This window comes from Anas platyrhynchos, chromosome 1 (assembly GCF_047663525.1).
Source record: "Anas platyrhynchos isolate ZD024472 breed Pekin duck chromosome 1, IASCAAS_PekinDuck_T2T, whole genome shotgun sequence".
NCBI classification, from domain to species: Eukaryota; Metazoa; Chordata; class Aves; order Anseriformes; family Anatidae; genus Anas; species Anas platyrhynchos.
The window spans coordinates 43,902,858-43,920,825 of NC_092587.1; the positions used below are offsets into that span (position 1 = coordinate 43,902,858).

Here is a 17,968-nt window from a genome sequence, read left to right on the forward strand (position 1 = left end):
CGGTCAGAGCAAGAGTGCTTCTTGCTGTCTCTTGTCTGTCTGTCATTTTTAGCTCTTCCTACGGCTCCCGGCTCTCCTTACCTTGTGGTGAGTATGGAAACAGCTTCTACTTGTTCTTCCGAAGTATGGCTAACAAAATGGTTGGAGCTGGTAACACCTCATTACACCAAGCACCTCCTGTTTGGAGAACTTGTGCTTATCCTCATTACTTAGAGGCTCTCAGAAAAGTTGCATCTAGCAGGACTCTGTTTTTCCTCTGTCTCAGGCCTCTCTTCCCAGTGCAAGGATTCTGTGATCTGTCCCTGATGTGATGAAGTCCATTTGGGTCCAGGTCCTTGTGAGGCTTAGTTCCTGTAATGGATCTTGCTGGAGTGCCATAACTTTGTGTCTCACAGGTCTGTGTGACACTAGGTCAGTGACCCTCCAGGTTGTGTTGAAAACATTTTCTGAGCAAACACCAGTCATATGACACAACCAATAGTTCTTTTTGCTCATATCCTTTTCAACTTCCTTCTGTTTTGTAATTGATTTAGTTTTGTGGGCATCTGATTTTCTGTTTGGTGTGTTCTGTTCTGCCAGGGCCAAATGTAATTCCCTGACCACCATCTCCTAATGTAACAGGACTGAGAAGCTGGTGGTGAGACCTACCAGGTGTGACTGTCTCAGTTGGGATGGGTTATACTTAAGGGACTGGGTTGACAAAGTTTGCCAGATGCCAGAAGATCCAGTGATTTTTACTGCCTATAGATCAGAGCACCAATTCTCTAAAAGCCCAGGGGGGTTTTCAGGCAAACCAAGCTGCCCAGAGTATCAAGTAGCATTCATACCCTTGCTGAGCTGCCAACAACAATAGTATGAAGCGAGGCAAAAGGAGACTAGTGTTCAAAAATCGAGACCATTGTCTGTGACCTGTCCTGGTCATCCCAACAAAGTTGGGATTGTCTTGTCATCCTGTTAGGTGTGATATTGTCAGGTGTGATCTGGGTCATGCTAGAAACAGGGCACAGATACCAGCCTAGCAGTGGAAGCACTCCTGCAGAGCTCTCTGGCTAGCATTCCCTGTATTCCCCACCTGTAGCCAGAGGACCCTCATCCCCCAGTGCCCGACCAGTCTTTGCTTACCCTGCACTTCTAGGAGTGCCGAGAGGATGAGACACAGCAAGATTTCTGGTACCTCCTGAGACAAGACAAATATCCACCCACTGCACACCATGAGCCTTCCCACATCCATCTGCATATGATGCCCTTCTGTGATGAAATTTCACCTTCTACAGGTATCGTGTCATGGTTCTGCCCTTGATTAGCCTGCATTTTAGATTTCCCTAAGGTGGCTTAATTGATTAAAAAAAAAAAAAAAAAAAAGTAATCCTACCAAGCTGTTTCCTGATAGGTCTCACCCCAGAGCTTACAGGATTGTGCTCAGGGTTTGGTGAGACCTGCCTGTGCCCTGGTCTTTGGACTCTTTGTTCAAGCTCTTGAGCCACTACTGTGTTTGATCAGACAAAGCTAAGGAGCTCTACCAACTCCAGTGGCCCAGGCAAACACCTTGGTGATACTGCTTTAGGAATCACTTGTACTGAGGGTTGGTCTTAGACATAATAAATGTTGCAGCACCTTAGGCACCAGTTTACACAGATATGAGATTCAGCCAGAGTGAGAAAGTACACTGCCAGCTCTCCTGGATGTGAAGCAAAGCCTGCTATCGGACTGCGTGTTGCCACTGCCCACACTATCTGCTTGAGCTTGTGGAGAGCCTCAAACAAGAACTCTAACAGTTGTTTTGCTTCCTCCTCCCCTCCAAAAAGGGAGATCTTTTAGACTGACAAAAAAAAAAAGAGAACATGGTTGTTCTGCATCTTCCTAAAGGAATGAGCTTTGATTCACTGAGTACAATGAATACGTGTTAACAAGTATCTGAAATACTAATGAAAAAGCACCAAAGCAAAACTCTTTATTATAAAGGGAATCAGATTTTTTATTTTTATACCCTTAAAGTTAAAAATATGCATTTCAAAGTATTTACAATGACTATATATGAAATAACCTTTGTTAATGAAACAGCAACGTACAGTAATAGAATATATCCACCAAATTGATAAAGTCTACATAAGAAGAAAATGTAACAGAAGGGGGGCTGGAGGTAGGGCGTGGGGAGAGGTAAATAGGGCCCATGCACAATCTGCACCTATACATTTTTAGATACTCTGCCTTTTAGGTATGGATGGAGTCACAGGAAGTTTTGACCTCTTGTCCCTTACAAATTCAGCTTGCAACTGAGATTCTTCAAACTGACAGAAACGTGTGGGTTGCAGCAGTAACAATGCCTGACTTACCCATGTCAGCTTTTCACATGGGGACCTTGTATTACAGAGTGGACTCAAAATATCTCAGCAACCCTGGGAGGTAGGTATAGGCAGATGGAAAGCACCGGTTTAAGTGACTGGCCTAAGATTGTGCAGCAAGGAACAGAACACAGAAGTCCTGTCTCATCTCTCCAAGTCTCTCATTAGGGAATACTTTTCAGGTAGCATCTGCTTTTGTGACAAGTTTTGTCACAAGTTGGGGCTCTCAATTAATACTATGTCCTGGATGACGATGTGGAAAAACAAACAAACAAACAAACAAAACCACCTGCCTACAGATAAGGACTTAAAAAAAAAAAAAAAAGAAAAAGTGATGTTCCAGTGTTGTTGCTATGTTCTAGAGCTAAATAGAAGATTTAGATGTAGACACACACTCAGATGATTCCCTCCCTGCATATGCATCATTGAGCAACTGCATCCTCTGTAATTAGGAACCCCTACGTACCTTCCCCCCCTCCTCTTTTTCTCTCTATCCATCATCCATGTCTGTATATTTGGCCTTCCTAACTGTATTTGATTCAACTGTGGGAATGTCAGATAGGAAACAGAACAGAAAAAAAAATATTGCTGCAGTGTTCATGTAGCATTTTTAATACTAATTTAATCTGATTTCTATTGGGTTGTTTCTCAATTTAATGTCTTTAACCTTCTTATATGTGCATATATATATATATATATATATAAAACTGTAACAAAAGGCCCATACCATTTGTTTCAATAGACAAAAAAAGGAGTTGTAAGCCTCGTTGCCCAACCCACAAGGCACACTGAAAGGTAAGTGGGAAGGGCTCTAGACAGGGAAAAAGATGTAGCCCTTGTTTTTGTGGTGCTCTTCAGTCATCACTGCTGGTCTTGAATGTTTGTGAAGGTATGGCGTAACTGTGCAGAAAGGGGGAACAGCTGTCTGGGTCATTTGCAGATTTCTGGTGCAGCAGCCCCAGGAGTGAGAAATCAGTTGGAGCTGTTTTTCCCTCTGTTTGGTGAATGAGTTTCTGAGGATTCTGGTTTTGTTAGGTATTACTCTGTAGTGGTGGCAGAAGTGATGATGGTGGCTGTTTCTTTTCTTTTCTTTTTTTTTTTTTTTTTTTTTTTTTTCCTATTGGCCCAACAGTTCTCTCAGCAGAGCAATTCTTCCCTGTCTCCAGCAGCCAACCCTCTCCCCAGTACTCCCATCAGCCTTATTTTTTCCTAAGAACCAGGTAGAGGATGCCAATGATGAAACTGAAGCAAAAGCAGATCCAGGCCAATATGAAGCTGTAGCCGTGGTGAGGATTTACGAACCCTGCCCGCATTCCTGTGAACCGAGCTGTGTAAATGGAGGCTCCAATCAGGATGCACAACCCTGTGGGAAGGAAGGGAAAACAGAGAGTTGGAAAATGCACAGAAACTAGCATTGCTGCAGGACATCTGAAGTCATGTTGTCCCCTGCGGCTGCTATGCATGTCTTGTGTCATCCAAGAGGGGGGCTGCTGCCCATTAGGCTTATTTCTAGAGGGTTTCTCTTGCAGACATGATGACTTGGGGCTTGCTTATTGGGTGCCATGTGGAATAAACTGTTGATAACTGGGAATCAGCAATAAGATCTGCAGACAGTTTGGCACTATATGTTGGATCCTATGAGCAGTAGCTGCCTAACTGTTTATTCCCCTGCCCCCTGAAGTACTTTTTTTTTTTTTTAATATATATATTTTTTCCCCAAAGGTATTTTGCAAAATTTACTGAGGATTTCTAATGAAAACCTGGAAATATTTTCATTATCTAAATTAGATTAAAAATATGTATATATCACTCTCCAGTTTCCTTATGTTTTGTTTTATCAAAAATTGGTCCGCTGGAAACCTCTAGCTGGCTGACAACTTCCCTGATGGCCATGTGTGGCAGACACATGTGGCTGCTTGCGCTTGTGGAGGCACTAGGAAGCATGCAGAGCGGTTTCAAGGCGTGCATACTTACAGCAAACCAGCATGATGGCTCCAGTGATGTAGAAACGTTTGCCTTTCTCTAGGGTGAACAGCTGGACAATGAACATGACAAGGGCGATGACGGAGAAAATGATTGAGAGGATCATAAAGGCTTGTGCTGCTTTGAGGGAAGCTGTGAACACAGAGGGAGCAGATCTGAGGTCAGGACTCTGCCTGGGTATTGCGCGCCAGAGTCTGGCAAATCCCTGCCACAGCCAAAAGGCAGATGTTACTCACCCGCTTCGTTGCTGCTGACTGCCAGCTGCCTGCAGGTGCCATTGCACATTAGCCAGAGTCCCCACGAGCCTTTTCCGGTGGCGGTGGTGCCCACCATCCAAACCTGAAATCGGATGACACCGTTGTGGTGGGGGGAGGACGTCCCGGGGGAGGGGAGGGGACAGTCCCGGCCCCGCGGAGCCGCCAGGGGTCACCATCGCCCCGGGCACGGCGGCAAATGGCGGCGGCAAATGGCGGCGGCCTCGCCCCGCGGCTGAGGGGCCCGGCGCGGGGCGTCGCAAGATGGAGGGCGGCGGCGGGGCCAGGGCCCGGCTGTGGTGTGGCCGCGGGCCTTGGCGGGTGGTGATAAGGGGTGAAATGTTAGGAGGTGTGTGGATGGCGGCTCCCGGGAGCGGGCTGTTATCATACAAACAGACGGGCACGGGAGAGCGCGTAATTATGTAACAGCCTGCCAGCCAGATGGGATGATAAACACCGCTTCAAAGCCATCAGCTGCTGATCTCCTCTCGCTTGCACGAGGAGCGTTCAGGTGCTGCCGGTTCTGGGATGCAGCACAGAGCACGGCAAGCACACGCTGCCTCCCCATACCACCCCGATTCAGCTTGCTGAGCGTGCCCTGAACTCGCTGCATTGCACTCTTCCTTGCGAGCAGATGTCTTTCATCTACAGACCTCAGCACCCACTAGCCTGCATGATGGGCTACTGTTGCAGAATGTGGCAGCAGCCCCCAGGTCTCTCCTCCGGGGTGGTCTCTACTTACATTGGCAATGGTGGAGACGAAGAGCATGATGACGGTGGCGATGTGAACCACAAAGATACCGGCCAGTAGCACCAACATCTTGGCGTCCTTCCTAGGTGGTGTCGCTAATGCAGAGAGCTCTGGAGGAGAACAAGAGCAGAGGGAGATGATGAAGGGAAGGGCTAAATCAAAGAATACCATTGTTGTAAGCGTTATTTACGTGTGACAAAGCAGGTTGATCTTAAATCCATTCTGGAAGCATGTAGTCACGAAAAAACATAGCTAAAACCTTTGTCAAAATCTGCAAGGGAGTTGCTCAAGCAGTTAAAGAAAGCCTGGAGGTAAAGGAACCAGTTTGGGAGGAGATGTAGAGCAGGGGTAGTTAGCTTTATAGCATTTTAAAAATAGCCTGGGTATATACATAGGTTGCTTAAACTGGTGTGTGGTTATGTAAAATAAAAGTGACATACTGCAGGCCTACACTCCAGGAAGCAGAGTTTCTGTTCACAGGATTCACGGAGGTCAGGAAAGATTTTGTCTTCCTGATCTCTTTTCCTTTTGCAGTACAGCCTTCTCCAGCTGGTCTGGGACATGGACAGGTGGTGCGGAGTGGAAGAATGGGTGTTCCTTGGGTACATCAGGTGCTGAGCAATGGTAGAGAATGGATTGGGGGACTCCCAGTACTCAATGGCCTGCTCCACTATGTAAGGAGAATAACTGGAACAGAAACTCCACCGAAGTGTTCTGGAGTAGAGGGAGATGCTTAATTTTGAAAAGAAAAGTACCCATTTCCTTTTTAAAACTTGAGGCATGCAGTTCATTTTATTACTGCAGTAAGATTCTCTTGTAATGCAAATTCTTTTTTTTTTTTTTTTTTTTTTTTTTCCCCTCCCTCTGTACCCTGCAAGCTTTTACTTTTGTAAGATTCATTATCATTGATGAACATGTCATTGGAACGACAAGGCTTTTGGGAGGGAAATGTACTTTAGATAGCTCTCGTGACACTTTATCAAGTCTGCTGTCTTTTTCCCTAAAAATGTGAAATACAAGGAATAAATCTCAGCCGTGAGAGTGAGTGCAGGCAATTCACACAAAGTGAGTGAGCATATTTCCTCTCCTTCCAGGAATTTGGTAGTAATCAGGCAGGAAAGTGCTGGGCCCACTCTGTGGCCATTGAAAGACTGCTTCCTAGAAAGTTTCACAGCGCTGTGTTGCTCTATCTCTTGCTAGGGATGATACTGAAGTGCTGCTGAAGAGCAGCATCAAGAATTTAATTAATGTTGGCTGTCAAGTTATTTTGGTCCAGGTGACTCAAGTAAAGTTTGATGCTGTCACAATTTGTACAGGGTGTGGTAACATTGTCAAGGAACAACACAATTATATTTCATGATGTCTTTCATGCAAACTGTGACAAAAAGCTTTGTAAGGTCCTATAAATGTTTTCCTTATTTACTCACTGACTCCACCTTCTCCACTCCTGTCTTTCATTGTGGCTGTATATGAGATTGTATTCCTTTAAAGACCTGCAGCTATTCCTTGCACTGCTTGGGATACAGTTTCCACAAACTACAGTGGGCAGGCTGGCTTCTCCATCAGTGGCACTTAGTCCAAATTCAGGATTAGCTTTGTTATGCAGCCCTCCTACCCAAGAAAGATTATTCTTTAGAAGGATAAATTAGGTTTGGTGACTGGTCATATCTCCTCAGTAAGAACTTGGCAACTGTGAGGTTTCCCTCAGTTGGAAGAACTCTCTAAAATTTAGCCCTGGCTTGCTTGTCTGCTTTGAGGTTGCCCTAGCAAAGTTCCCCTTGCTCTAGGGCTTGATTTGCCTGGATGGCCTGGACACTGGTGGTGGCCTGTCTTGTCACAGTGCCTTCCTTGATGATCTGGGAGGAAATACAGCCATAGGAGATCCTCTCTGTAGTAATGGTCATTTGTGTGTGTTTAGCATTGCTAGAAGCTGGTTTCTCAGTACTATACACTGGCTACCAACACATCTGGTCTGAGCAATAACTCCCTTTCTTCTCTTTGACTGCAAAAAAGAATGGGGGTTTCACAGTGCTGGATGGGAACTGACCTGGATACCTCCACTGTACCATGAGCTGTGAAACTATTGCTATCACTGAACTAAGTTATATAGCTGCAGCAGGTACCTTGAACACAGCATCTAAGTCAGATGCTCCCATCCCTTCGAATACTTGTCATCCTTGTTTCTGATTACCTTGGTTCATACACAGAATGTAACAAATGCTATTGCCACTATTGTTTACTGTTATGTATATACCAAATTATGACAGACCCGCCTGCTGTGCCTTTGCTAAACACTGGTTAAACTTTCTTCCTTTCCTAGATTAATGTTCTTTTTCATGTTTCTTTAAAAATGAGTTCAGTGGAGTTTTTTTTTTTGCTGATTATTTCTGAGGACCTTCAAAAAAGCCCTGTACTTGAAAGACTGAAAACCTACTTTCATGACACCCTAAAGGACTACAATAGTCCTTTAAAATGCATCTTCTGTTTGCATTCAGAAAGGAAAATGAGGGAAAATGTTACTTTTCAATGTAAAGAAAAAAGGAAGAAGAAAAGGAGAAAACCAAATCCTTTATTCCCTTTGCTCTTTCTGCCCGGTTTTTGCACTGCTTTAGAGCACTGTCAGTTCAGGTGATATCAGTGTACCTACTTCCTGAGAACATCAGCACCTCTCCCTGAATATACATGCTATCAAATGCATCCCCCCCGGGATATATGTTCATAGCTTAGTTTTGAATCTTTGTGAGTTAAAGCACACGCCTCCCTCTCTATTCATTCACTTTCCCCTTCCTTTACCTCTCTCTGCTTTTTAAATAAAACACTGGAGAACAATCCCAAAGGAACAGTGGGTGAACAGGATTGAAATAGAGTCATCTCTCTCTGACTGTATGACATGGACTTTTCCTCCCATTATGCAGAGAAATTGGCAGAGTGTTGGTGACTGACAGGATACTCTTTCCATTTGTTAAGTGTGAGACATCTTTCTCCGCTACAGGGTGGGGTCACTTTGCTGGAGCAATAGGACACAATTGCATGCAAATGCCTTTTCTAACATTCCCCTTCCTAAACTGCAGTTGGATTTGGAGTTCCTTAGGCTCTTCTCGGATTATGAGTCAGTCTTAACCTTCATAGAGCTGCCGTTTTTTTCCACTGACTCACCCCAAAGCTCTCAAAACCATAATTATTTAACCCTAAAAGTGTTCAGGACACTGTTAGTTTTAGGGCTGATTCTCAAGAACCAGTCAAACAAACAGGTTGCAAATCCTGCAGTGAATGTGCTGGTGCATCTCCTTAAGGAGAGACTCCAGCTAAGCCAAGGAAAACAAGGCTGAGATATGAGAGTAGAATGGCTACTGAGGTAGGATATTCTGGTGGGGAAGAAGGAGCCAAGATCATGCACCTGCTGAACTGCATGGGTGAGTCGAGAGAGAAGATCTTGCACTGATGACAGAAGGCTGGGCTGACAGATGAGGAGAAATAGCAAGTCCCACCAACAGTAACCATGAATAAAAATCACCATAGAAGCCTTCAGCACAAAAATGCCTACAGATAAGCACGATAGACTATATCTACACAGAGACTTTTTCTCTATTCATGCAGGAGAGCACATACAAGGAAACAACACATAGATCTGCAGCACGCCAGTTCAAGTTCAAGCAGTCAAGCACTCCATTAAAAACTAAGACAAAGGTTTCCCATGCAAACAAGATGTAGCCACCTATAATGTCCCTCTGTCTAGTTAAGTGTTTTGGAACCTGCTGTCTGGAGGGCAGGCCAGATAAGTGAGTCCTTGCCCTTAGTTTACAGCTTAGCATAGCATCAGGATGGAATGCAAAGTGCCACTTGGAGATATAACTAAGTATAATTCCCATATTATAGTTCCTCAAATAAAGGGAGTGGGTTACTTGAGAGGACAAGCCAGATTAGGTAGTGGTCCTTTGCTTCTTGCAGAGAAAAGGAGTTGAGAGGAAATGTACAGGATGTTTCCACAGGAATGATTGGGTTGTTTGGTTGAAAAATGGGAGCACTCTCAATTAAATCTGAAATATTTTGGATCTGAAATGTTCCTGAGGGGTGGAGTCGTCTGACTTGCATTCCTCTTCTACTCTCTGAACTGAAGTTTCTGCGTGGGACTTCCTCTCCTAGGATGAACTGATGAGGTACTGTGAGAGATGCTGACTGAAGGGAGAGCATACAGAGTCCAGAGAGCACATGACATCTAAACTGCACCTTCTGTGAGCACTGTGGTGACTTGCAACTCCCCTAAAAATCTATTTATTTTTTTTTTCCTGAAGTCCCTTGAGATTAAGACATTCAATTTTTCAACATCTTGGGGAAAGATTATACACCTTTATGAACACAACAAAAATCTCCATAGATTGAAAGCAACTGAGATGAAAGAAATTCTGCCTCTTCTGCCTGCCACCACAGAATATAAGAAATGCAAAAGTAAGTCAGATCAGTGGTCCTTCTCAACCAGTACACCGTCTCTGATGGTGGCGGTAGGATATATCTTCCAGTATTCAGAGAAAGCACATGAATTTGGCCATAGACACAGGAATACTGGTGCTTTAAGTCAGGGTCAAGGCCACTCAGAAAGGAAGGGCAAAATTGGAAAGAATGGGACAGAAAAGACAAAGTATTTGGTGCTGCCTGAAACTGGCACAAATTGTCACTGGTGCATTCCTCACAGCAAAGGTAGCCTACTAATAGCAATGCTGCCATGATGCCATCAAGTAGGAGAAATCTCAGGATAGAACAAAACTCTACTGAGTTCATAGATCTGCCTTTGACGGAGCTGAGGCCAAGGCTTCATGTTAGCCCTGCTATGATTACACGCCTTGTCGCTGTGCATGATATGAGCGTGAATTCTCATAATGCCCAGGGCCACTTGGCTGACTGCAAAGATGTGACGTTCTCTGTGATATTCTGGTGGCACGGTGACTTTGGACCCATTGCACTGATACTAGAAAGCTCATGACAATTTTGAGCAAGCAGATTTTTTTTTTTTTTTATTAGTATTTTTTATTTTGAACCTTTGCTCTGCTTCTTGCTTTAAATCTAGCTGAATCTGGAGTCCTTGCTGACTCCAGGCTTTTACAAACCACTGTACGCCAGCACAGCTGTTGAGAACCTGGTTTTGACAGACCGGCCTGACTCAATTTACAAGTCAGATGCTTTTTATAGAGATGTAGATGAGTAGGCTGGTGCCTCTGGAAAGAGATTTCACATGTGTGGGAAAAGGGTTGGGCAGGAGGCGTGTGTGGGCACATAGAGACCTTTGGTTTATGGCAGTGAGAAAATTTTATGTGTGCATGGGTGTTGTCTGTCTGGGGTGACCACATGGGGTACAGCGAGGCTGTAGAAGTAGCAGATGAATGTCAAACAAAAGGAAAGAGTAGAGCAGCCCCAGGGGTTAAAACTGAATATAAGCTTAATTAAATGAAAGATTTTGCGTGGTTCTTGGGAAGCATTTCCTGGTGGTACATTCTCCAAGGGATCAGGGTGAATCGCTTTCCCAAGGGAGTGGTTAAGCCTCAGCACGTGAATCACTTCTTGTGGGGCCAGACAACGTCCTCGAGAATGTACCCTTGGTAACGAACCTCCCCTTGCTGACAGATGCAAGGGGGAATCAGAAGAAATGAGACACTAGGGTTTTCCAGCTCTCATGCTCATGATTCATCTGAGAGTGGGGAAATGTCAGAGCTCCTAGGGCAGACACTGAGAAATTGGCATTTTCTCCTGAAGAAACCACCCTGGAGCGCTCAGCCATGTGACAACATCAACAGAAACTCCAAAGCTCACTTGGTAGTAGGAAGGGGAAGAGACAGCTGCCCGGGGCTGGGCAGGCAGCCAGCAGCCGATGCGGGAGGAAAACACTGTCACTCCTCACACTAGACACGCCGTGGAAGGGCTGGGACTGGCGGGCAGAGTGTGACAGCGTGGGGTAGGGGAGCCCAAAGCTCAGAAGTGATCCTCCGCACCTTGTGAGGTGCTCTGGGAAGCACCCTCGCCCCTGATGCGTTGGATGGTCCCTGGGTGGGTGAATTAGATGTGTGGAAAGGCTGGGAGTTGCTGGGACTTGAAGGGGCTCAGACAAGATGCCAAGATATGCAAGAAATAACTGTGGGAGGACTGACGGTCTGGGAGATGACACGGTGTGTGTAGGGGTGTGTGTGTGCAGCTCGGTGTGGCTCCCCGTATGAATGGGAGTGTGTGTCTGTGGTTTCTCTGTGAGCAGAGCTGAACTATGTGTGTGCATGCATGCGTGCTCGTGCACGGATTCCTTGTAGGTGCACATATTTACCTGCACGAGTTTGACAGTGCCCATGTGGGAGAAACCACCTGACAGCTCTGACAGGGAAGATCAGATTACAGCGTGGTGTGAGCAGAAGTGCACATACCATTTCTCTGTTTCTCTTGGGAGTGCCTACTTTTCTTCCTTGCTATATAGCCTTTAGATAGAGGTGGAAGGTCTGTGGAGCCCACATTGGATGTGTTTTTGGCTGCATTTTTTAATTTAAAACTGCAAATCTCTGATTTACATAGATAGTTTGATAAAGATTGTCCTTTTTTTTAAAAAAAATATATATATATTTATTTTTAATGAGAGTGAAGAAATGGTTCCTCATCAGATAGAGTCCCTCTCTCTCAAGACTGAAAAACCTCTGAACGTGCCAGTACAGACTATGAGACACTGAGGTCAAAGTGACTTAGACATCTCAAGAGTCTGAGCTTTTGGGTCAGTCTGCCTCCAGGGTGTCCTTGTTCCTATAACCCAGCTTGGAAAGCACAGTGAAGGACTAAATTGCAAAATTGTTCAATGGGTCTTTCTTTCAACCTCCAGTGCATATTGGGTGGGGTGGCCGGGGGGGAGGGGGAGAGAGAAGATGAATGACAGAACACCTCCTGGGTATAAAGAACAAGCAAGAGGATGCTGTGCAGCCTGGAATTGAGCTGTGGTCTTTGGGGGGAAAAGGGGACAAAGGTGGTCATGAAGTAAAATGTCCTGTCTGGCTTTGAGAGGGCTGCTTACGTCTGCAGTTACTACGAGCTGGCAGAACCATGTAAGACAAGGATTGTTTGAGCTCATGTTACATACGGAAATGGCTTTCTGCACAATAGTCCCCTTGCTGGGGCACACCACACTGACCTGTCTGCAGCTGCTGAATCCAGCTAGCAGGCAGGTTGGCACCAAGTTCTGGAGCTGGTCATCAGCAGCCCCTTGACCAGCTTGCTCCCCGCTCTGAGCATTTTGCAGCTCACTCCTCTTTCTCCCATGGCTCTCACTGTCTTTTCCTAGGGCTTGTTGGGGCCCGTAGGGGAGATGTCGATCAGGAATGAGAAGAATGTGGACGCTGGACCCAGTCCTGGCAGTTGCTTTCACAACTCCCCACCTTAAGCAGACTCTGCCCTGTGAGGGCAAAAGGGCAGTGAAGGCCTTCACCCCAGATTTCCTCAAATCCAAAGATATCCTCTATGTTGCAAGAGGTAAGCCTTGAGCATTAGCCACTGCTCACCTGCCTTCAGCCACCCAGTGCTCAATAGCCCATTGTGTTTCTCTGCATGCCTGGGGATGACCTAGTCCACGATCTGTTCCTGGAAGCTCATTGTTGGCATATACCCATCCATGCCTGTGGAGCAGATTGGTTTTTATGAGGGAAAAGGGTTAAATCTTAACTAAGAACTTGGAGAAATGGTCGGTCCCTCAGGGAGGGTGGGTTCAGGAGCAGAGTTGTCCTTCCCTACCATGACAGAGCATGGACTACATTTGATCTTACTCAGAGAACAGCTTCCATGTACTCTCTGCCCTGCTGCAAAAAGTTCAGGAGGAGGAGGATGTGTAGAGCTGTAAATTTGGCCCGGGTTTCCTTTGTTCATTGACCAGCTGTTCAAACTCAGGAGGTACTTTCCAAAACTCTCCCGGGGGGACTGAAGAAATCCTGCTCCAGATTGCAGCCCCCGGATGTACTGCTTTGCTGCCCTCCCTGGAGAGTAATATCAGAAAGCAGTGTAAAAGAGGAGGTACTCTCTGGGCTGTTTACATGGGGGCTTCTCTCTGGGCTGTTTATATGGGGAATTGCTGGACCCTTTGTCATGCTATGGGATGACTGACGCTGGCAGAGGATCTGTACAGTCACATTTGGGCTGGTGCCTCAGCTCATTCATTCGGGGCTGGTGTTACAGCACTGCAGCTACCGGTTAGCTATCAGTTCAGCAAGGCCATGGAGAAGAGTCTCCTTCTCTGTGCGTGGTGCTTTGCCTCAGCAGAAAAGACTTGTGCTGCATTAAGCATCCATCTTTAGATGGGGAGATGGAAATCTATTTCCTCACCCTCCCTTTTGGGGGTGCACCTCAGGGGCTCTTACATCTCCACGCCTTAAAGGAAAGGTGAAGAATGCTCAGCTTTTAGTCCCTTTTCATCATTTTCTTTGCATGCGAACAGCAGGAAGGAAAAAATTTGGGAGTACCATACCCTGCAGCCTGCCCTGTGTTGTGCTGTGTGGTGGTTCTGTCATCTGCCTATCAAAGGGTATGGGAGGAGGAAAGATACAGGGGGTCTAGCAGTGCTACTTCTTGCCTGGTGGGGTGCCTGAGTGTCTGAGGGCAGACCCCAGCTGAGCACTAGTCAGGTCCCTTCCCCTTTGTGAAGAGAGCACCCATCAGGCAGCCAGTGGGAAGGAGAAACGTGCTGTGGATCGAAGAGTTACATCTTCAGCTTGGGGCTGATGGGGCTGCGGAGCCCTGTGAGAGTGGGGACAGAGCTGAGGAAGCAGCCTGCATTCCCATGTGCCAGCCCTGTAGCAGGGAGGGTGATGAACAGAGATGGATTCATGCCTGCAGCAAACCCCTCCTCTGTCACGGTAAGCAAGGCCCCCAGGTGGGCCTTTCACCAAAAAGACACTGGCTGTTATCTGCATATCTCCCAGAGCTGTTTCAAAACGCTACCTCCGCTCCACCCCAGGGCACCCAGCAGCAATTCCCGTGTGCACTCACATTGCTCACACACCACAAAACCCAAAGACCAGCAGCTAGGCCAGCAGGGCCGGTTCTCCAAGCCCCTGTCCCCAGCAGGGCAGCGGGCAGCACCAGCAGCCCCATGGCACCCACCCCAGAGCTGGGTGTCTCCCGGCGGGATCCCAAATTCCCCGTCCGCTAGCGTGCTCTTGGGCGCGGCTCGGCTCCACCTCTCTCATACATCTGCCTTGGGACAGCCTGTGCCCTGCGGAGATGCCCAGCTCTCTCACGAGACAAAGGGCCCGGCCTGCGAGTCAGGCATTGCTCATAGCTGGGGAGAGCCGGCCACAGGAGCCTGCAGCGAGGAGCTCCTCGGGTGGGTGCTTCCAGGCACCGCCGTGTGAGCGGGAGTGAGCTGCAGCCCTTTGGATGCTGCTCCCCAGTGGGGCGGATAGAAGCAAGCTGCCTTCCAGCCCATGCTCCCTCTGCACACAGGCCCCAGGTTTGGCAGCTGGGTGAGGTGGGCTGGGTGGGGACATGGAGACATTCGGCTGACTTAGCCCCCTGTTATCACAGGAACGATAGCTAACGAGCTCCGTGCTTTCACGCTCTTCATGCCCTGCTCCCTCTGTGTTTACTCAGGAAAGAATCCAACTCCATCCAGAAATGTCAAGTGGGCCACGCTACTCTCAGAGGTGCCTTGAGGAATTCAAAGCCTTTGAGTGAAAGTTGCTCTGCGGCCACAGCGTTTACTTATTTATTTTTTTAACAAACCGATTTCATTGTTAATCATGACAACTCCCCCAAACACTTTCCACCCAGACTGACTGTCAGCTGCCTCAGGCAGCTTCCTGACCACTGAAACGCATCTACTTCTTGGGCAGGAGGCACCCCTGTGTGACCGAGCTGCAAGCAAGAGGGGACCTCGAGAAGTCACAAAATCCATCCTGCTGCCACAAGACATGGTCAGCCCAGCTTCTTGGACATCCCTGTAATAACCGTCCACAGCACCAACCTGAGCCCCAGCAATTCTCAGCTGGACTGAATATCATTTTGGGCTCTTTCAGCCCCATGAAACTGTAGGGGCGGGCTGGGTTCCTGCTACGGGAACCAAAGCCTGCTGCCAGCAAACTGCGCTCCCTTTCTCAGACCTCAAAAATAGTTCAGGGAATCGACCGCAGGACACGAACCACAGCAGACTGATGAAGTGAGAGAAGTGGTGTAGACGGGGAGGGAGAGGGAGAGGTTGCATAGAGAAAAGCAGGTGAGTAGGGAAAACTGCCAGTCTCCACGATCCCACACTTCCCATCAGTGCCTGCCCCCACCACACCCTATCAAGTCCACGCTCTCCCTCGCTTTGCCTCTCACCACTCCCTGCTCCCGGTTCTGTGCTGCCAAGGAGGGGGTGCAGCATGAATTTCTACCCATTGCAATGTTTCAGCTGCAAGCTGGGGCTGGCTTCAGGAGCTGGGACCCCCAACAGCATGAGAGAGCTGCTCCCCCTAGTACCCCAAAGCCTCTCCAGCTTCACTTGGAACAAGGGCTGTTGTTTTAAATTAGAGCTTGGCAAAATACTGACGGAGTGGAGAGAGAACGGAGACATGCAGAAAAATGTGAGCAAGAGCCAAAAGTGCTGAACCAGCAGCCCTAACTTTGAGCGGGCGTTTTCCCACATTTGTAAACAATGCCAGCGCTGCTCCGAAGGAGTGTGGCAGCTCCCATGTCACTGCTGGCCCAGCATGGGCTCTCAGAGCTGGTGTCCCAGCTGCACATGCCCTGGAGGTAAGAATTACATTGCCGGAGCCAGTGCTATATACTTGCAGCATTGCTTTACCCCGTAACACAGCTGGATTTCAAAGCAAATGCTGAAAGTTGAGGAGAATCCCGTGGTGAGCTCGTATGCCAAGTCAAAGTGGCAGAGCAAGGGAGAAGAGCAAGCTGGGCTGCGGGACGAGGGGAGCAGGCAGGCGTGAGTGAGAAAAGTCGCTGAGGATTTGGAGTGAAGCTCTTACCGTGTGGGCTGGGGCTGGTGCTGGCACCTGTGGAAGCAGGAGCGTGCGGGGCCGCGGTGCTGCTGTGCCGGAGCGCAGAGCCGTAGTGAAGGGGAGTGACCTGCTGGTGGTTTAAGTTTCCTCGGTGGTGCGCAAGGGTGGTGTCTCTCCACTCTGTTTTAAAGGAGTTACTATGAATCAGTCTGCCTTTAAAGCGAGGGAGAAAAAAAAAAAAAAAGTTTCATAAGCTACGCCCTGCTTTGTTGGCAAGGTGTCAAGAGTCACTGGGAGGAAACCAGCGATTCAAAGAAATCTGTGTAGGGTTGTGTCTGACTCAGAGCTCAGCACAGAGACCGCAGCCTGGAAAAAAAAGACTGACGCTGATCCAGCTGAGTAATAGAGGCCCACAACAGCATCTGTTTATAAAACTGAACTTCTGGTTGTCATAAAAAATATTGTGTAGTTACAAATGTGGCAACGAGACTTCAACAATACAATTCCCTCAAACAAGCAAACAGCCGGTTGGCATGGGACGTAGTGAAGCTGGGTGAGTCACCACATCCCTCAGCCCTCTTCTGCACAGAGAGAAATTGCCAAGGTTGGCAGTGTGAGGGAATGCAAATCTGACCTGTGGGATGGGCACGGGCAAGACTTTTGGGAACATACCAAAGAGCAGAGATGCTCAAAATGCAGCTCTGGCCTGGTGGTGACTCTGGAGCAAGCTGGCCAGAGGGTGGTGGTTTGCTTCCACAGGGAGAGCATGGGAAGGAAAGATGGAACAGGGAGTTTGTGATTCACAGTTTTCTGAGGTCAGCATTTCTTGTCAACTTAAAGACCTCTAAAAATAGATTCTTTACATTTGCAGAGAATTGAGTGAGGTAGCTGTCTCGTGGATGCTACAGGCAACACTGAATGGGGATGTGCTCGACATGCTGGAGAAGGAGGAAGAAGTTTGTGAGACAGCATCTCGGTTAAGATGTGATCCATACTGTGATAGAGTTGGCGATCTGCTACTGTAAGAAACCAAACCTTCCTTTGCAGAGGCACAGAAAAGGATGAGCAGATACTGATAAAATAACTGGCAAAAGTTTTTATCTCTTTAGTGAGGATGACACTGCATTGCTTCTATGCAAAAAAGAAAGCTGGTATTCTTTGAAGACAACACAAATTAAAAAAACTTTGCTATATTTCAATTATTCCTTCTTTCTGGTGTTATTGATATGTCTTGTCCCAGTCTAATTTTAGACCGTAGCAACCAACTTAAAAACAGATCTGTGGATGAAACAGCAACAAATATGACACAGATGGTGGGCAAAGACTTTATGCCCAGACAGTTCCATGGGAAATTTGCCACTGAAGGAAAATAAAGACAGAATTTTGTTCCCCAAGGATGTAATAAGCCTAACTATGTTTATTACATATGGATTAGAATATGTATTTTGTTTGTTTGTTTGTTTGTTTTTTGGTGATATATATAAATATGATATCCAGAGAAAGCAAAATACATTCACTTACCCTGCAGAAGGAGCTGGCATTTGCATTGAGCTGCACTGTCCATTTTCCCCTTCCTGTTCTCCCATCAGAGTTTATTGGAGTGAGGGATGCTAAGCTCCACACAAAATTCTGGACCAGGTGGTCCTAAAGCAGCCCTTCTGGTCCACTTACCAGAGTTTGATGGTGATGGGTTTGCTC

General features: G+C 47.1%; 1 protein-coding gene and 1 long non-coding RNA gene across 2 annotated transcripts; one reads left to right on the forward strand and one right to left on the reverse strand.

Moving 5' to 3' along the window:
* Positions 1-3,409: 3,409 nt before the first annotated feature.
* EMP1 (epithelial membrane protein 1) lies at positions 3,410-16,481 on the reverse strand. The gene is made up of 5 exons (XM_027453365.3): positions 16,298-16,481; positions 5,322-5,440; positions 4,562-4,664; positions 4,317-4,457; positions 3,410-3,705 (listed from the first exon to the last, which is right to left on the reverse strand). The coding sequence occupies exons 2-5, from the start codon at positions 5,397-5,399 to the stop codon at positions 3,542-3,544; spliced, it is 486 nt and encodes a 161-aa protein (XP_027309166.1). The 5' UTR covers positions 5,400-5,440; positions 16,298-16,481; the 3' UTR covers positions 3,410-3,541.
* LOC140002149 (uncharacterized) lies at positions 15,674-17,469 on the forward strand. The gene is made up of 2 exons (XR_011808249.1): positions 15,674-16,067; positions 17,142-17,469. It is a non-coding gene; the product is annotated as an uncharacterized lncRNA (long non-coding RNA).
* Positions 17,470-17,968: the final 499 nt, after the last annotated feature.